Consider the following 14,256-nt stretch of genomic DNA (forward strand, 5'->3'; position numbering starts at 1 on the left):
TCACAAGACTCCACAAAAATAAAACAACCGTAGTAAATGAGAGATGGGTCCCCTCTCCTTGCCATCGGCGAACTCGGAGGGAAAGAAGAAGAGAGCTCCTAGACGGTGACGTGGAGCAAAGGACACAGCGATTGTCTCTTGGTAGGGTGACACAACTCTTTTACCTGTGTAAACTTTGACAAAGATCAAATATTTTATAAAGTCGCATTATTTATCTACGGCATTAGAAAATTTTAAATCCAAACGGACCTAAACCTCTACTACTAGGTCTCAATGGTCATATTGATCGATCATAGCTAAACGCAGGCATTAAATAATTTATAGGCACTCAAATAGATAACTCACTACATATATATGTTGAGTCGTTTGTGAGTAAAAAGCGTATAGATGACTTACCGTTCGTGAATAGTATAAACCCTTATTAGGAGATTTCCAATAAACTACTCTTTAAATCCAACATTTTCATGGTTGAAATTGAAAGTTTTGATAATGCTGATGATGTGCGCAGCTTCAAAATTTTGACGAACCGACGGAAAGGCCAACAAAGGTCGGTTGGCATGATCCACGAAAAGAGTTGGTCTACTCGGGCCACGTTGTCCTCCACGATTCACAGGCGCCCCCACCCACCCCATTCGTGCCCGTGCCGGCCGGCGCCTGCTGCACCTCCTGGCCTAACCCAAACGTCAGATCGCATCGTGCTCTGCTTTCCTTTCCCGATCAGACCGCACCAAAAGGCGGCACGTCATTGCTGTCGAGAGAATTCGCAGCCGAGACGGCAAAATCCAGGCCGCCACAGATCCCCTTCCCATCCAGGCTTCCAGTTCCAGCTCCAGCCCCCCCGGGTTCTCCGCAGGCCGCCCGCAGCCGGCAGACGCAGACCCGATCAAGCACGCTGCCGTTGCCGGCTGGGCAAGGCAAGCGAAGCAGCCGCGCGCCCAGTCCCCACGCAGCACGCGATTCGCGCCGCCCCCCTCCTCTAATCTAACCCTAGAGCGCTCCGCCCGCCTCGGCGCCGCTGAATTGCAATCGCAATTCCACCTAGTCCCGAGCCAATCCACGCGACGCTTCCTCTTCCTCTTCCTCTTCCTCTTCCCGGCGCTTCGTCGGGCGGCAATCGCCATGGATCCGCACCCACCCTTCGACCACCCGCACCACCGCCGCGCCGCGCACCCCGGCAACCACTACCTAGACCAGCAGCACCCCGGCCACCACCACCACTACTTGGCCGCCGGCGGCGGCGGCGGCGGCGCTGCCCCCGCGCGGTCCAGGTATGACTACGAGTACGACTCCCGCCCGATCCAGTATCCCCCTCCCGACCACCACCACCACCCCCTCCCGCGCGTCCACCAACAGCCCCCGCCGCCGCCGCCGCCGCCGCCCCAGCCGCTGCCCCCGCCGCCACCTCCCCCGCCGCACCACCGCCACGACGCCCCCCACTACGCCCCCCTCCCGCTCCGCCCCACGCCGGAAACCTACTCCCCGCCGCCGTACCACAACCCTCCTCCTTCTCATCAGCCGTACCACCAGCAGCGCCACGTCGGCGGTGGCGACTTCCGCCCCGCCGACGAGATCCGCCGCATCCCCAGCCACCACCCCCACCACCATCACCACCACCAGCAGCCGCAGCACCATCACCACCAGCAGCTGCCGCACCACCTTCACCAGCAGCCACAGCTCTCCTGGGAGGAGATTGAGGAGGGGCGCCACTACGCTGCCCACAAGCTGAAGCCGCAGCTCTCGTGGGAGGAGGCTGAAGAGGAGCGGCGCTACGCCGCCCGTCAGCTCCGGGTGTCGCTGTCGCCACCCGGTGCACGGAAGAGGTACCACTGCGTCATGCATGACTCGGGTGACCGGGAGAGCACATCTAGCTCTGGCCCGCCACCCCGCCGCCAGAGGCAACAGCCGCACCCTAGTTATTCTCCCCCACCAGATGACAGTTTTGTAGATAGGGCAACTAGTTATTCTTGTTACGGCAGCCACGAGGGCTTTGTGGCGCACAGCGACAGTAATGGAAACAGGAAGATGCCGATGTCCATGTCGACTATGCTGCCTGGCTCGCCGAGGCGAGCCCCACAGAAGATGGCTCCTACGAGATTGTCTGTGTGGCATCGTATTGAGGAGAATCCCTCACTGTATACGCCACCTTCTCCACGCAAGGTGCCAAAGGAGGTGCATATTTCGCCGAGCAAGACCAAAAACTCTGGGTCTGCGTCAAAGGAATTGGCCAGCGTAATTTCTTTGGATTGCAAGGCAAAGAGTTCTGATTGTAAGGGTAGTGATGATAGTGCAGGAATGAAGAAGAATGCAGCAAAGAAAACTGAGAAGGTGCTGTCCTCAGTTATTGTGAAGCCTTCACCAGAAGCCAAGGAAAAAGAAAGAGCTGTTAATAAGGTTACCAAGAAGCCTGACAAGGTTGGTAATAGTGTACCAGGTTTCATGAGTGCAGGTGTGAGATCGGCGGCCTTTCCTGGTCCTGGTGTGAAGAAAGTGAAAAAGATAGTCATCAAGAAGATTGTTAGGAAGATCGGTGCCAAAGATAAACAAACTAGTAGTTTGACCGTCTCAGAAAAGGACAGCATTGATGCTAATGTGGATGCCTCTGAGAAAGAAGAAGCTAATGCAAATGCTTCTGAGAAAGAAGAGGGTGAGATCACAACATCATCTTTTGAAAAGGATGCTATCTCTGCACACAATTTGGTCAGTACTGGTGATACAGCTGGAGTTGCTAACAGCGTGGAGGTCCAGAAGGAACAAAATAATGATTTGGTGAATCTGAGTAAGAGCAATGCTGCTTCAACCATTGCATCTACGGATACTCTTGACCCATCAAGTGCTAGCCGGAGAAAACATCCTGGAAAAGAAGATTATAAGAGCTTCGTGAATTCAATTGATGGCAATGCATCTCCAGCCATTGAATCTTCCAAAACATTTAATACAAGTGGTGTTGAACATCCCCGAAAAGAAGATGATAGGTGTTTCATCAATTCAAGTGTTAAAAATGCTACCCTTCATTGTGAGAACAATAATTCTCAACAGGAAGAAGAGGGTGAAATTCTGGCTGTTTCAGGTCCAGTGAATGTTGGAAGTAATTGCCCAAGGATTCTTGATGCAGTGGAACCACATGATTGTGAAGTGGAAAACATGGAAGACAACAAAGTTCCTGAGGTCATGAGTGGAAATAGTGCTGTTTACGTGAATGGAGCTAAGGATTGTACAACAGAAGTTAGTGGAAGTGAGGATGACAGGAGGGAAGAAGGCCTTTTCCTTCTAAATGATCCCCTTAGAAGTCCTAGTACAGATGATGAAGTTAGCATGACTCCGAGCAAGGATAACCATGAAAAAGAGGGTATGATTCTGATTGGTGCAAGTGAAGTGTGTGCTGCTTCTGTAGGCCAACCTGAGGGAAATCCCAAGATAGCAGAAGCCGCTGTTGCTCATGGTGCACGTAAGGAACAAGGCAATCTGCTGAACAATCCAGGAGAAAAGGATGTGGCATCTTTTGGATCTTCGGGAACCCTTAATACCATGGAAAAAAGTGTTAATGAGATTACCCAGGAGAAAGAGTGGACATTGCCCATTGAACCAAATGAAGCTACTTCTTTTGCACACCAAAATGTGCCAGCCTTGAGTACATTACAAAATAATGTTAGTGAGAATATCCAGAAGGAGAGCCAAATGCCCATGGATTCAAGTGCTTTTCAAACAATAGAATGCGCCACAATAGAAGTTGTTAGTAGTAAGTTTGCTCAGAATGTAGCGTGCAAGAGCCCCATGGATTTAAATGGAACGAATGAAGGAACTACAGATAACTCCATGTACACTCCAGAGTTTGCTGTAGCAGGTGGAACCGAGGATAGAAGCATGCAAGTTGATTTCCACGATGCGAAAGCTGCTTTAAGTAAGCCGGATCTTCCCCTGGAAGTAGTGGATACAGATACCCATGCTCTGCAGTCATCCAGAGATACAGAGAGCACAATTCTGCCATCATTGGATGATGATCCTATGAAGGATTCCTCTGGTGCTGTTATTCTGAATAATGGTGTAGGGAGGAGCACTTCATCTCAAGTAGCAGAACTGTCACATCTTCATAGACCCCACCCGCCTCCTGACCACAACCCATCCTCCTTACATTCCCATGATTCACCATCTGTATCTGGTAACAGTGAGCATTCTGTTCGTACAGCTTTGACCCTTGGTAATAATATCTATTTCAGTAGTGCAGAGAGTGAGGGACAGCCTGAGGAAAACCATAACCTAGTGGATGTAAACCAAGGATTTGATGTGACAATGACGGAATTTGGTAATATTGTCAAAAGAAAAGGTGAATCTGGCAATGACTTTATGAATGCAGGCAGTCAGAGTTGGTTGACTTTACCACTTACTGTCAGCTGCTTGGATAATGATGCTGCTGGTAGTAATGAGAGGTTAGGTTTAGAGCAGATTGTGGATGAAGGTGCCTCTGTCTGTCAGGATCATGATAGTGTGCCAAATATTGACCAGCGTGGCAGTATTGATATTTTGTCTGGACAGGATCACAGCCTCAAACTATGTGATATCAGTATGCCTCAAGCAGACCTTTTGGCAACCGAAGAGGGAAATAAGGATGTTGAGGATGAGATTGTTCTCCCAGGTTCTTCTGTTAATTCTGTAGATGTTTTAGATCACAATAGTTATCGCACAGTGGATAAACCTATAGATAACCTTAATAAACCGATTCTCTTATCTTCACAATCTGCTGATGCACCAGGTCAAGAGTTAGCTTCTTCTCAGGTATCTGTTGATTCTGATGACACCTATCATGGAAGTACTGAGGACCCTGTGGGCGTGTCAAGTACAACACCTGATTCGATATCCTCCTGGATTGAAGCCATTGTATCAGAAGCTAAAAAGGATCATCAATCATGCAAATCCTCTCTACTTCCTATCAGTTCCCCAGACAAGGTATCAGCACCAAAGGAGGATAGCAAGAAGGCATTGTCAGATTCAGTAGTCAACTCTGTAGTAAAATCTCCCCCTCGAATTAATATTGCAAGCTCCACAGTATCGAAGGTACCTACTAAACAGGTGGCTTTGCCCGATTCATTGCGAGAGCCCCCTCGCTTAAACCAGAATGCAAGGAACAGGACATGGCGTCGTGACAATGTGTCATCTTCTAATTCAGCATTGCATGTTTCACAGGCTTCAGGATTGCCCCCTAAACTCCCAGTAAAAAAGAACAGCAAAAGTGAAAACTCTTATATCCGCAAGGGTAATGCCCTCATTAGAAATCCAGCCACTGGAAATCATCTTCATTCTTCTTCTAGTCTAGATTCTCAAAATAAGTTGAGTAAGCCTGTTATGAGGAGAAGCATGAACTTTGTCAGGAAAGTCGATTCAAAAGACGTAGCACATTCTCATATTTCAGTTGAAAGACCCAAGACCCCACCTTTGCCACTTCACACCAAATCCATCAGTTGTGCTGTGAATGTTTTGGAGCCATTGTCTAAAAAATTGCAGCAACAGGTCCTTGAAACTGAAAAGGAAGATTCCAGTGGGCAGGTTAACTCAGGTGCTGACAATCCAAGCATTATTAGTTCGCACAAGTCTGAAGCCCTTGATGCTGGTAAAGCAATTTATGTTAGACCAAAGTTAAATCAACTTGTTGCTGCACAGGGGCAACATCTTGGTGAGTCGAGTAACATTTCCTTGGATAAGATTATGTTACTGCAGCCATCCGCAACATCTGATCTCTATTTCAAGAAAAGGAAAAATCAGATTATTTTGGGTCCCTCTACTTCTGATGCTCCGAGTTCAAAAGATACATCTCAGGCTGAGAATATAAAGTCAGGTGAGAGTAAAGTTCTAATGTCTGCATCTTCCAACAACAATATCACTGTGGCAAAGGACAGGCCGCACAAAGGTAACATGCTATATAAAAATACTTGTTCATACTTGTTCGGCTGTTCCTTGTACCTTTAACCAAGTTGTTATTTAATTAACATGTCAGCATTCTCTAGTATGCTGGAACTTGTTTGGAAATGACATATAATGTATTTCACGTCTATCGAGCAAGTAGTTTTGCATGTCTGTCTTTTTTATTTCAGTTATGTTCTTCAGTGTAAGGAACATTAGCTAAATTGAAAAATTGAGAACCATAACTAAATATGAATGATATTATTGCCAAACTATGCAGACCTGGTTATAGTCCTATAGATGACCTTTCCTCTTGGTATCCCACTCTTTCACCTTTTGAAGATCGAGACATGAACACCTTTCTCCTGCTTTTTCTATGATGAGTTGATGACTTCACACTGTTTTTCCTACAAGATTTGGTCACTACTTGTCAAACCTTTGTGTAGACAGCATCTTTGTTCTAAACTACATTGCTGCCAGCCTTTTCTTTCTTTTCCCTCTTGACCTATGCTTTCTGAGGGCATGTACTTGGACAATGAAGCATTTGTGTAAATTTTCTAAATGCAGCTCTTCATACAACAAATACTGTCAGAAGTTTCTCTCATGTCTGGACACTTAGTGGACAAAATCCTCGAAAGAAATCTTTTGTGGGAGCTAGTCATATGAAGGTCTTCCCTCGTATACTTCCATGGAAAAGAAAAATATTCTGCCAGAACTTCAGAGGCAGTTACTCTTCGTTGTTGAATACAAGCTCTATAGGGATAATGAGGTAACCAATACCAGAATGGCCTTAATTTTCCCTTATTCTGTATTGATTCATTCCATTCAATTTGTTAATAGCAAGTCATGATCCTCTATCATTTGTCAGAAAATTATTGCAAACAAAGAAGAGAAGTACTATTTACACCGTCTCTACTGATGGATTCTCCCTTCGGAAATCTGGAGTGTTAAGTATAGGCGGGTCAAGTTTGAAATGGTCAAGGTCCCTTGAGAAACATTCTCAAAAGGTTAATGAGGTATTGAATTCAGAGATGCATAATCTCCCTGATCACTCATTGAGTAATCCATGTGAATTTAGTTTAGTGTTCTAACCACCACTGCATTATATTCAGATGTGGAATTCAATGGAAACATGTGAGGATAGATTTAAATATAACTGTATCTTCTTTTAGCTCTTGAAGCTCAAATATAAATATTATTCTTAATGAATCCCTGTTTTGAGAGTTAACACTTGTTAGACTGTTAGTAGGGTCATGAGAACATATACTAGACTATCTTGTTTCCTAGTTTCATTTGTTAAATGTTATTTCAGAATTAGTAACTTGCATAGTTTCTATGTTTTTCAACACCAAGAACATTATTTTGTTAAGTTTATAGAGCTGCTGCCTTGCACAATTTTTGCTTGATCAAACATGCGCAATCTGAAATCTGGATTGCAGGAAGCTACACAGGCAGTTGCTGAAGTTGAAAGAAAGAAAAGAGAAAAGAGAAAACGACAGTCTCTCCGTAACAAGGGAAGGAATGGTAATGCATTAGGTATCTTTCGATGGCCATAAGCTAAAATATTATATGCATGATACATAACTGTATAATTCCGTGCAATGCAATTGTTCTGTTTTTCATATGACTTTCAATCTTTCATGCTTCCTCACCTTAAAATTTAATGAGTTACTGATGCACCAGATTGATTTTCAATTTGTGTTGTCTAAGTCTAACATGTTCTACTCTTTGTAGTCCAGTTTAAGATTCATGGTTGAATAATTAGTAATTATTCATGATTATGTACCTTGCCATGTTGGAACATTTTGGTTTGGACTAACTTTCTTAGAACTATCAGTACCTAGTCTCCTAATTATCATATCTGATTTTTCCATTTCTCACTAGATTTGTGTTGTTTTGACTTATGGTTCATGATTCCCATTTTGTTTTCAGATCGATACTCTGCATCAGTTGCTGCCAATCAATTAACAAATAGCAGCAGAGCATCTTCAGATTCAAGGGTGTCGTCAACTTGCAATGAGTATGCTTCGCACCATGTTGCATTGTATCTTGTATTAGGAATAACAGACAGAATCATGACATCTCTTTCTCTACTTGTCTTTCTATGAGCAGATACGTGCGTGTTAACAAAGGTAACCAACTGGTCAGAAATCCGAAGAAAGTAATCCGCATGCTAGCAAGTGAGAAAGTTCGATGGAGTTTGCACACTGTTAGAAGACGGTTGGCAAAGAAGCAGCAATATTGTCAATTCTTCACTCGCTTCGGCGAGTGTAAAAAATCTGGTGGCAAGTGTCCCTATATTCATGACCGAGCTAAAGTGGCTATCTGTACTAAATTTCTTAAAGGCTTGTGTTCTAGTACTAGTTGCAAACTAACTCACAAGGTAAGATTTCTTCTTGATTCTACTAGTGATCATGGCTTCATTCTTTTCCATCATGAGTATCTGTCCTGCAGGTCCTGCCAGAAAGAATGCCAGATTGTTCTTACTTTCTTCAAGGTGATTCATTTCAGTGTCATTGTACCGTTGTTTACTATCCTTTGCAATTGATTGCCTGCTTACATGTATGTTTGGCATCGCTAGCAGGGCTCTGTACCAACACAGCCTGTCCCTATAGGCATGTGAAAGTGAACTCGAACGCCCCTGTTTGCGAAGATTTTTTGAAGGGATATTGTGCTGATGGTGATGAGGTATTTATGATATCACTAGAATTATATTGATCTTAAATTTTTGTTCCGCGCCTTGCATTGGAGGGTAGGTAGGCACATGATTTCCTATGGAGGTAGCATAAAGCTTGCTTCCACTGGATTGTTAGTGTGAACGATATTTCGTATCAGAATTAATATATGTAGGTTGGTGTCCTTCCTTTGCATATTTGTTCTAACATGAAATGTTTTATAGGACATAGTGTCAAAATATCCACCTTTTAGTTCCTTAATTTTGGATAATCTAATTCAGTTGAGTGTTGATTCTTCATAGATAAATAGATCAGAAAGGTTGCCTCCTTTTGGGGGAAACCTATGCTGGAAAAGCATGCTGTCTCTGCTTTAAGTAAAAACACGTCTCTGCTTTAAAACAGAGCTCGTTCATCTTTTAAACTTCTGGGGCCTTAGATGAACCTTTATGGTTCTGAATCAAGATCACTAATCTTTTCATGGACTTGAAACAATCTCTGTTACGAGCAGTGTCGTAAAAAGCACAGCTATGTATGCCCCATCTTTGAGGCGACAGGAGAGTGCCCACAAGAATCAAGATGCAAGCTTCATCACCCCAAGAAGAAAAACAAATCCAAGAGAAGCAAAGTAGACACCGTCCAAAACAACAGTTGGGGTCGGTATTTTGAGACAAGCATTGGCCATGGCAGTGGAGCAAGGATAGTTTCTTTGGAGGAAGAAGAGAGACAGAAACCAGAGCAAATCTCTGGTGAGGACTTTGCTGACTTCATTGAACTTGGTGCCGATATTGAAGTCCCTGAAGATGCAGACGCTTCGGATGACATACAGCCGATGGAATTGGACTCAGGGAATCTCGAGATGCAGGCTGACAATCTTGACGCGATAATCAAGCCACTTCGGATCATGAGAACGGCAAGAGGTTGATGAGTTCTTTTGTTGGATACAGCTGCAGTGTTACTGGGTCAGGGAGATATGTTATGCTATGTATGACGAGGCATAGGCGCTGACTCGAGTTTCTAATTCTTGAAGACTGGTTCTGACGGGCCGTCAGTTTTTACTTGGTTGAAGGTTTGGTTTTGTTCATCTTGTACATCTCTTAGGAAATATACAGGGTCCATATGGCAGTTATAGAGGCCATGAGGGTTACTGGCTGTTAACCTGTGTTTTTTGAACATTACCCAGAGTTGAATGTAACAAACAGTGCATTACAATAGCATAGAGGAAATAAAGGTTTCGTTTTGTGTATATTGCGCTGCACATCTTTTGGTTATAAATTCTGCCTTTAGACACATTTTGATGATGTGCATACAAAGAAACTTGCTCCCTGGCGGTAAAAAAAAACATAATCTGGAGCTGGAACCAGGTTTCCAACCTGACAGCAATGTGGTATTCTGTGAGGCAGCTTCGTATGTTTGGAAGCTGTCATTCAAACTTACAGACTAGGCTCTTCGATCGATTTAAGCTCATATGGTTCAAAACGAGCGGAGATCTATGGATACAATTGATCCGTATTGGACTACAATAAAAAAAAAACAATAAAACTGGTGATATACTCTTCAGGTCAGGAGGATTTTGCGGGCACGCTCATGCCGGTTTTGGCACTGGGGCAGCTTCTGTTTTAGACAATGTTACAGACCGCAATGCCGGTTTTGGCACTGGGGCAGCTTCTGTTTGGGTCAATGTTACAGACCGCAGTAGCTCCATTGAGCTGGATATCCCAAGGAAATGTGAAAGGATCGTGTTGGCTGAAGCCTGTAGATGATAGAAACAAAAGGCAAGAAAACGATGAGTGCTCTTGTATCAGTAATAACGTAGCGAAAATACCAGTTACATTGAATAAATAATAGAAATGGACTGCCACAATGCCAAACAAACATAGTAATACCAATTGGACTAACATAAATTGAATTTTAAAAATTAATGGAGGTCTAGAGCTTTAGTTATGATGAGAATTAGACACTAGCTATTGGAAATAATATTGGTTTTCAGTTGTGGACCCATGTTCCAATATTTGTGTGAAGATAATCTATGCCAGACTACACAAAACAAACTTTACCATTAGAAAGAAAGCATGAAACGCCGACAAGCTATTCTTACTGTAAACTAAACACACATGAAAACAAAAATAAACAGTGGCATACCTGAACAAGAAAGATATCTAAAGCAAGAACGGGACTCTGTCCAGGAGATATTCCCTGGTAGTAGGGCACTGCTGAGGTAGTGAGTGCTTTGCCTACCAAAGCACCTACAGTTGCCTGCAGGCCAAGAACTGCAGCAGCCATTCCAACAACATTAAGCACGATACTGTTTCTCAGATTCTTAACCACATCCGCACGTGGAGGAGCCTGAAAAAGGAGAAAACGGTTTTAGTTTTGGCTCGGAAGTATGTCTACAGCATTTTAGCAAGAGCACCACACAAAAGTAAGATAACAGAATTGTCCGTAGGAGTTTGGTTCCTATTTTTATTTAGCTTGAATCAGAAATATATTCCAGCCACTTTACTTCCAGAAGATTTAGCGAAATACGTCAAATAGATACAAATAATGTGCTGATGGGTGCATGATCCAGATAAGGACATGAAGCAGCTGTCGACAGGTGGAAGATGGTGCGAATATCATAGGTTCAGTGGTGTACAGCAGAAATATTTTGTTCCACGGAGAAAATAAAATAATGCTGCAGCTTTACAACTATTTTAGGCGATGGAAGTACCTTAGAAGGTTCATTCGCTGTTCTTTTAAGCCTTTCAGAAAGGCGGATATAACCATATGACTGGAAGACTGAGATGAAGGCCATGACGATGCCAACTGCAGTTGCACAGAATGTGAAGGGAGATGTTACATTCCCTGTAGCAACCGCAGAGAATGACAGAATCCCAGCCGAAACAAATGTACACACTAACTGAGACCAAAACCCCAGGGTACCCAAATTCTTAAAATGCTGTGCTGTTTTCTCTAGTTTTTTGCTAACCTGCAAAAGAAAGGTAAATACTGATTGGCTAATACTTGAGAATCATAGTATGCATTCTTTCGCAAAAAAAAGATAATCATAGTATGCATAGTAAATGTATGTTGGGAGCATGAGTGCTGGAATCATAGTATGCATAGTAATGTATTTTGGGAGCATTAGTGTTGGTAGATCCCAGTGACTATATACAACAACAACAACAAAGCCTTTAAGTCCCAAACAAGTTGGGGTAGGCATAGTAATGTATTTTGGGAGCATTAGTGTTGGTAGATCCCAGTGACTATATAATGGAGAGAAATAGCTTAGGTGCCTGACAATCTAGAAATACCACCATGTTAAAGTTATTTAGGAAACAACTCTCTTAAAGTCTGACAATTTAACCAGGTTACTGTATATGCTAACAGTCGAGTAACAGAAGATAGTACCTCATAGTTAACACATGAGTGTTGGTAGATCCCAGTAACTATGTGATGGAGAAAAATAGCTGGGGTGCCTAACAATCTAGAAAGATCACCATGTCCAAATTTATTAGGAAACAGCTCTCTTGGAGTCTGACAATTTAACCAAAAGTTACTATACGCTAACAGTCTGAGTAACAGAAGATAGCACCTCATAGCTAACACATGGATATGGAAAATATTACAGTAACACAACTTCAGAAATCATGAACTAAAGATACCACAGTTTACATGAGATTTTGGTAGAACTAAATGTGATATCTGAATATGGTAAAACCAAACGATATCACACCTCTTCCGATAAATGGACTACAAGGCAATGTATCAACAAAGTTGGACTACAAGTCTTTATTCTTTAATATTGATGATCGAATTCTAAGGTGCCACTTCATTCCATCACACCAGCCTGCAGAAGGCATTTGGTTGCTTCTAGCTTCCTCCAAAGACCAAAGCAGAGCAGTAGCAGAAGAAGAAACTACCACGGCATTGCTTATATTTTCTTTCCTTGTGCATTCGCTGATGTACTCTACTAGCTCTCTCAAATAGTCAAAATATCAGAACCTCATTGCTCAATTGTTGCAGCAACCAGAAACAACGAGCACGTGGTTGCAAGAACCCCAACCTCCAGGACACCTGACTACTCTAACTGTCCTTATCCGGACACTAGAAATCCTGGCGGTACGGCTACTGAAACACATCAACGGAGTGGGCGGGTGAAAGGCACCTGAGCCAGCTTGGCGCGTTCGGCCACGTCCTCCGCGGAGAGAGGGCCGGGGTCAGACTCAGCTTCCGCAGAGAGAGGGCTGAGGTCAGGAGGACTGGATGCCGGCGCCCCAGCCCCTGCAGCCGCGGCGGTGAGGTGGCGCGGCGAAGGGATTCGGCCGGTGGCATAGAATGAGGTACCACCGACAGCAGCCGCACGACTGGGAGCGGATAAGTGGGGCGCCGGCGCCGGCGCCGAAGCCACGGCAGAGGACACCGGTCGCCGCCTCAGCGTCGGGAGGGGCGGCCTTGGCGGCGCCGGGGAGACGTGGAGCGACTGCATTTGCGATTTGTGTTGTGTGGCGTTCGGGCGGTTGCCGGTCACGGGGGTTTCCCACTCATTCTTTGCTTGGGGAGTGGCTTTATAAAAAGTTTTTTTTATCTAAACCATTACAATTTTAAAAGTTTGCAATTCACTGATTCAAAGAACTGCCATTATAATTTTATCTCCTCCTCATCCATACAATTTCCTACGCTTCCACATTGGCCCACTGTCAGGTACAGGAATGCGTATGGACGTTAAATCCCCGTCTCCTCCGTTAGAACAAGTCCGCCCACAGCAGAAAAGCGCAGGGCGTTTATTAAGAGTATGTTATGCTATGCTCCAATACTTAAGACAAGAGTGGTTATATATCACATTTAAGATACGATGCTCATATTCCATCAATTACGCTACCATGGGTATAGAAATTAGGAACAACCAAGGGTTCCGCCCCGAAGGACTTCAGGCTTTCAAACTCTGCGCAGAGGGTACAAGTGTACCCACACGGAGAACGGGACTAACCTCCATATCCTGTGCACCAGAGGTAAGGGTTGTCTCACGTTTCCAACCTTTTTCCTAATCTGGCCCGAATGTCAGACTAAAGGTTCAACTAGTGCCCGGTCAATGTCTCGGACATTCCCGACCGACGCCACCCCTTGCCAGTTTCACGGATAAACCGGTCATGATTAGTTACTTGGCTTGTCGCCCCCATTTGCTACTTGTGGTCTGTACGGGTGGTTATTCGGACTCACATATCCCAATAAACGGTCCTTAACTGCTCCACGAGCTACGTCGCTTGAGATCCCACACTCACAACAGCCTACCCCCCGCATGAGCATTGTTACCAAAGTGTTGTCCAAGTTCATAGCTTTTAGTGATATTATTCCTTAGCCAGATTAATAAAGCGAGTCACGTTGTATTCCCATTCCCATCAATTTTAATGATTAATTATCCAGGTATAGTATCCTATACGCGCGAGGATGAGTTCCCTTCTCATACTCTCGACTTCTACCATAGCTAAGTAACTAAACAATAAGCAATTAAGCATTTCTATTCCATTGTTTAGATGAAAGGCTTCTAATAGATTAATGAGTAGTTCTAATGTAGTGCCACATTATTAAGTTATTAATCATATTCAAAAGAAATGCATACTCATAATGAGATAAGTAGTAAGTATCTAAAATAGGGTTCATAGTAGTGGGGTGCCTGCCTAATTTATTGCCGTCCTAACTCTCGTAGCTGACG

At 44.1% G+C, this 14,256-nt stretch overlaps 2 protein-coding genes across 4 annotated transcripts; one reads left to right on the top strand and one right to left on the bottom strand.

Annotated features, from left to right (window-relative positions):
• The first annotated feature begins 639 nt into the window (after window positions 1-639).
• Window positions 640-9,810, top strand: LOC136526937 (uncharacterized). Of its 3 annotated transcripts, none has more exons than XM_066519506.1 (9): window positions 646-5,899; window positions 6,460-6,661; window positions 6,761-6,908; window positions 7,332-7,416; window positions 7,825-7,912; window positions 8,005-8,275; window positions 8,347-8,389; window positions 8,477-8,580; window positions 9,076-9,810. In XM_066519506.1, the coding sequence occupies exons 1-9, from the start codon at window positions 1,120-1,122 to the stop codon at window positions 9,487-9,489; spliced, it is 6,135 nt and encodes a 2,044-aa protein (XP_066375603.1). In that variant the 5' UTR covers window positions 646-1,119; the 3' UTR covers window positions 9,490-9,810. The 3 variants fall into 3 exon arrangements, with proteins under 3 accessions (XP_066375604.1, XP_066375603.1, XP_066375602.1); XM_066519505.1 differs by having other exon boundaries at window positions 647-5,899; window positions 7,332-7,428; XM_066519507.1 differs by lacking the exons at window positions 7,825-7,912; window positions 8,005-8,275; window positions 8,347-8,389; window positions 8,477-8,580; window positions 9,076-9,810 and having other exon boundaries at window positions 640-5,899; window positions 7,263-7,398.
• A 103-nt stretch (window positions 9,811-9,913) lies between these two features.
• LOC136526938 (protein TIC 21, chloroplastic-like) lies at window positions 9,914-13,077 on the bottom strand. The gene is made up of 4 exons (XM_066519508.1): window positions 12,712-13,077; window positions 11,275-11,532; window positions 10,707-10,910; window positions 9,914-10,317 (listed from the first exon to the last, which is right to left on the bottom strand). The coding sequence occupies exons 1-4, from the start codon at window positions 13,030-13,032 to the stop codon at window positions 10,150-10,152; spliced, it is 951 nt and encodes a 316-aa protein (XP_066375605.1). The 5' UTR covers window positions 13,033-13,077; the 3' UTR covers window positions 9,914-10,149.
• Between the last annotated feature and the right edge of the window lie 1,179 nt (window positions 13,078-14,256).

This window comes from Miscanthus floridulus, chromosome 19, assembly GCF_019320115.1.
Source record: "Miscanthus floridulus cultivar M001 chromosome 19, ASM1932011v1, whole genome shotgun sequence".
NCBI lineage: Eukaryota > Viridiplantae > Streptophyta > Magnoliopsida > Poales > Poaceae > Miscanthus > Miscanthus floridulus.

What these genes read in the sequence shown, in the direction of transcription:
- LOC136526938 (XM_066519508.1), bottom strand. Translation starts at nt 13,032, where the DNA reads ATGCAGTCGCTCCACGTCTCCCCGGCGCCGCCAAGGCCGCCCCTCCCG. An exon ending in AACGCGCCAAGCTGGCTCAG is followed by an intron (nt 11,533 to 12,711) that starts GTGCCTTTCACC and finishes TTTCTTTTGCAG; the next exon opens with GTTAGCAAAAAACTAGAGAA. An exon ending in CAGCGAATGAACCTTCTAAG is followed by an intron (nt 10,911 to 11,274) that starts GTACTTCCATCG and finishes CTCCTTTTTCAG; the next exon opens with GCTCCTCCACGTGCGGATGT.
- LOC136526937 (XM_066519505.1), top strand. Translation starts at nt 1,120, where the DNA reads ATGGATCCGCACCCACCCTTCGACCACCCGCACCACCGCCGCGCCGCG. An exon ending in AAGGAATGGTAATGCATTAG is followed by an intron (nt 7,429 to 7,824) that starts GTATCTTTCGAT and finishes TTTTGTTTTCAG; the next exon opens with ATCGATACTCTGCATCAGTT. An exon ending in TTGTTCTTACTTTCTTCAAG is followed by an intron (nt 8,390 to 8,476) that starts GTGATTCATTTC and finishes CATCGCTAGCAG; the next exon opens with GGCTCTGTACCAACACAGCC.